Raw genomic sequence first — 4,565 nt, 5'->3', positions numbered from 1 at the left:
CGTTGGTTGGCTGCCTCCTGCATGTCCCCCACTGGGGATCAAGCCCACAGCCCAGGCATGTGCCCTTACCTAGTGGTTCATAGGTCAATGCTCAACCACGGAGCCCGGGCCGGGCTGATTGCTGTTTCAAAAGGAAAGGGGGAAATAATCCCCGTGGGGAAACTAACAAACAAAAACAACCAGCAAGCAAAAACCAAACCAAATCTGTTAAGCCCTTTCAGTCCTGAACCTGTTTCATTTTGGCTTCCTGAGCAGGACGGAGACAACTTAGACAGCCATCCCAGAGATGAGAGGATTTCAGGTTCTAGACCAGAGGGAAAGACTAAATTGGCACTGAAGGGCAGGACCTAAATTCAAACACAGTACCATTCGAAAGAAAGTAGGATGTAGGGGCAGGAATGGGAGTAGAATGTGGGAATATTTGCCATATGGATGTTTAAAATCAATGCCAGGAATGAATTACAAAGGGGGAGAGGGGTAAATAGATGATTCCTGAAATTCCAAAGGAAATTAATCGAATCAATGAACTGTCTTCCCCACTACAAAAACCTAATTAGGGTGGAGCTTCAGGGATCCCTATGTCAATGTGTCTCAAAAGCCAGATTCATTCTGTTTGGAGGCATTTGAAGTTGCTGGAAAACTCAGAAGGTTACTGCTGTCTTTGGGTACAAGAACACAGAGAACACAGAACTCCTGACCTGACTGGGTGGGGGATCCTATAAACATTGATGAGATCAATTATACAATCATAAGATTTGTACACACTTATAAGTAAATGAGTTCTTTCTTCTTTGATTAGAATAAATAAATAAGCACATGTATAGTATTTAACCGAACTATCCATAGGCCTAAGACTGTATTAACAAAATGTAATTACATAATGAAAATTATATAATTATTTTTAGTTTACTCTTGAGCTATAGAATTTTGATCTGTTATTATTTTGACATTTACATAATTATTTTTTTAAGTTATGTTCCTTGTGCATACAAATTGGGATATCTAGAGGGAAAGTTATATATTTTGGGTACTTTTATAATTGGCATGAAACCTAAAGCTTAATTGGAAAACCTTGTTGTAAAATAGTAAAAGTGACAGATGCTTAAGAATGAAAAAGAGTTAACCAAATAAAATAGTGGATATTCCATAATTCTTATTCAGTCCTTGACATTTGAGGAAAGAATCGACATGATTCGTTAGAAATCAGCCATTCCCCTGCACTCCAGATAACCTACAAATTCACCATTACTGCAGGTTCAAGGTTCACTCACAGAAAAAGACCTCCGTGGAATGCATGTCTCCTTGGCTTGTTTCATTTTATTTCAAGCCCGTGCCTTCAGTCGCAGACAGCTGAGCTGCACTGAGAAGGTGGCCACACTCAAGGCTCTAGAGAGCAACAGTCCTCTGCCTTTTCCACATTTCTCTTTTCATTTTAAATTTTTTCTTCTTCCCAAGGCTTTTTTTCTTACATTGAGCCTTGAAAAGCCAGTTATTATTCTATTTAATACAGGCCCTGGTGAAATCTGGCAAAAGGCAGGATAGAATGAAAGTTAATATAACTCTTTTGAAAAGTGCAAATGTAGCATATGGAAGGTAAACCTAAATTTTGCTTCAGAGGTAGGCAGGCCATTTTTTACTTATTTTTTTAAGGCAATTTAATTGTATGAAGGACATATCCCGAGTGAGTTCTGATTTTCTCATTCATTCTTCTATTGCTCCTCAGAAACATAGAACTCACACTGCAGAACTTCCAAAATAGCTCAGCTGCTAAGTCTTAAGCTTGAAGACTTTTGAGTTTCTGCTTTGGTGTTTGCATAACTGGGGCCTCATAAGTGACCCAAAGTCCTAGAAATGGCATTGAGTAACAGCCGAGACCAATGGCCCAAAGAAGACATTGTGATGTTACTGGACCTCATGAAGAATATTCTCCCATCCAATGACAACCACACATTCAAAACAACCCAGTCACATATGGACTGGGGAAAAGTAGCTTTTAAAGGTTATTCTGGAGAAATGTGCAAACGCAAGTGGTTAGAAATTTCTAGTAAGATAAGAAAGTATCGCACTTTGACAGAATTAATCCTGGAAGCTAAGGAACTTGTTAAAAATTCTTACAAAAGCAAAAAACTTAAGAACCATCCAGACATGCCCAAGAAGCCCCTGACTCCTTACCTCCGCTTCTTCAAGGAGAAGCGGCCCTTGTATTCCCAAATGTACCCCAAACTCAAGAATCAGGAGCTGACCAAGGTCATGTCTGAGAAATACAAGGAGCTCCCAGAGGAGATGAAGATGAAATATATTCAAGATTTCCAGAAGGAGAAACAGGAGTTTCAGGAGAAACTGGCTCAGTTCAGGAAAGACTGCTCTGAGCTAGTGCAGAACTCCAAGCCATCTGTTGTCCACAAAAGGAACCCAAACAAAGCCCCCAAGAAATTTCAGAGAAAAGGGAAAGAAGTGAAGTCTTCCCAAAAAAACTATTTTTCTGAGTTTAAATCCCATGGAGAGCCCAAGAAGCCCCCCATGAATGAATTCCAGAAGTTCCACCAGGATTTGTGGTGGAGTAGGGAGCTGCAAGGCCTGCCCCAGAGGGAGCGCATGATGGAGATTAGCAGACGCTGGCAGCACATCCCAAGGAGCCAGAAGGAGCATTATAGGAAGCAGGCTGAGGAGCTGCAGAAACAGTACAAGGTGGACCTGGAGCACTGGCTTAAGAGCCTGTCTCCTGAAGAGTATGCTGCCTACAGAGAGAGGACCTCTGGGAAGCGTAAGAACACGAACATGTTTGGAGGCCCAGACCCCAAGATCATCAGGACAGATGTGCAGTCTCCACCAGCACAGACTCTGCCAGGAGGGCTTACACAGAACCAGGGGCCACGGGCTCCCAGGATGGCATCTTCAGAGACAAATAGGGACTGTCCTCATTGCTCATGGGGATCTGAAGAAAAGAAGGAACATGGGGGAAAGGCAGAAAGCAGCAGCTCCTCAGACCCCAGCAGTAGCGATGAAGATGACAGCAGCTCCACCTCATCTTCCTCAGGAGACACCTCTGACTCAGACTCCAACTGAGCTTTGTGCATTCCTGGATGGCGGGACAGAGAACTTCCCAACAGAAGTCTTTGGCATCTACGTACATTGAAGGGCTCTTTTCCCTGTCCCTTTTTATTGCTTTGCTTCTTCCTTCCTTTCCCCTCCTCCTCCTCAATACAGAGTAGGATGGGTTGGGAAGCAGGGAATTGGGACAGAACTCTCAATATCAGGTCCACACACCTGGGAAGAGAGGTTCCTTCTGGAGAAGAAATATGTGTGAGCCTGTATTGGGTCCCACTACACCATCAGTACCACTACCCCTAGGATCTCCATGCAATGAAGGATCTTGAAATAGACAGTGAGATGATTGGGCAGCTGTGAGGAGCACACTGCACTAGACTGAATATTTCTGAAGAAAGAAGTTGTGCTTTCCTCATTTTCTGTCTGCCAGAAGTGGTCGGGGGCCACCGTGAGCCTGTGACGCCTACATTCTCTGCAAGAACTCTACCTCTGGACTCTTACACTACATCTGGTGTGAGAAAGGAGTTGGTCATTCTTAATGTGAGAGTGGGCAGCATCATGGAGCAGGCAATGTTTATACATGAATGTTGAACTCTTACATCTCTATGAGACTTTCTTACTAATTTCAACTAAAATTATATTTCCTAAGGTTAGCTATTTTCTTTGAATGAGGGCCTCCATGGAATAAGTGTTTTATAATTTGGGGCACTGCTGCTCTAAGTAGTGCCTGCATTTGTTCTTGGCAAATCCCAAATTCCTTTTTGTTGCTTCAGGTTCAAGTGAATCTCTTATTTAGCTTTCAGGGTGGATAGGAAGGAAGGAAGGAAGGGAGGGAAGGAGAGAGAGAGAGAGAGAGAGAGAGAGAGAGAGAGAGAGAGAGAGAGAGAGAGAGAGAGAGAGAGAGAGAGAGAGAGAGAGAGAGAGAGAGAGAAAGAAAGAAAAAAAAAGAAAAGAAAGAAAGAAAGAAAAAGATACCTGGATAGCTCTGGCTGCTGTCCTCAGTGGTTAGAGCATTGGCCTGCACTCCAAAGGGTCTTGAGTTCAATTCCTGATCAAGAGCACCTACCTGGGTTGCAGGTTTAATCCCTGCCCCCTCTTGGGGTGTGTTTGGGAGGCAATCAACTGATTTGTCTCTCACATAGATTTCTCTCTCTCTAAAATTAATGGGGGGAAAATCCTCGGGTGAGGATTAACAACAACAACAAAAATTAGATAGATAGATAGATAGATAGATAGATACATAGATACATAGATACATAGATACATAGATACATAGATACATAGATACATAGAAAGATATAGGCGTGTAAATATACACTATTCTGTTTTACTGGTCTGCCTGTGAATTACTGTGGCAGTACCACATTGCTTTGATTAGTTGGTTTACTGATGTATTTGAAAATCTATTTAATGTGAGATTAAATTAAATCCTTTCCCCCTGTATATTCCTGGCTATTTCCATATTGTGTTCTCATGAATATAAGCTTGATAAAAGTAATTGCATCATTTTCATATGA

At 42.2% G+C, this 4,565-nt stretch overlaps 1 protein-coding gene across 1 annotated transcript; it reads left to right on the top strand.

Moving 5' to 3' along the window:
* The first annotated feature begins 1,851 nt into the window (after positions 1-1,851).
* Positions 1,852-3,066, top strand: UBTFL1 (upstream binding transcription factor like 1). Its single transcript, XM_036323992.1, has one exon. It carries the CDS (start codon positions 1,852-1,854, stop codon positions 3,064-3,066), a length of 1,215 nt encoding a protein of 404 aa, XP_036179885.1.
* The last annotated feature ends 1,499 nt before the right edge of the window (positions 3,067-4,565 follow it).

The sequence above is a fragment of the Myotis myotis genome, unplaced genomic scaffold (genome assembly GCF_014108235.1).
Source record: "Myotis myotis isolate mMyoMyo1 unplaced genomic scaffold, mMyoMyo1.p scaffold_m19_p_10, whole genome shotgun sequence".
Lineage (NCBI taxonomy): Eukaryota > Metazoa > Chordata > Mammalia > Chiroptera > Vespertilionidae > Myotis > Myotis myotis.
This window is presented reverse-complemented; position numbering and strand designations above follow the sequence as displayed.

What these genes read in the sequence shown, in the direction of transcription:
- UBTFL1 (XM_036323992.1), top strand. Translation starts at nt 1,852, where the DNA reads ATGGCATTGAGTAACAGCCGAGACCAATGGCCCAAAGAAGACATTGTG.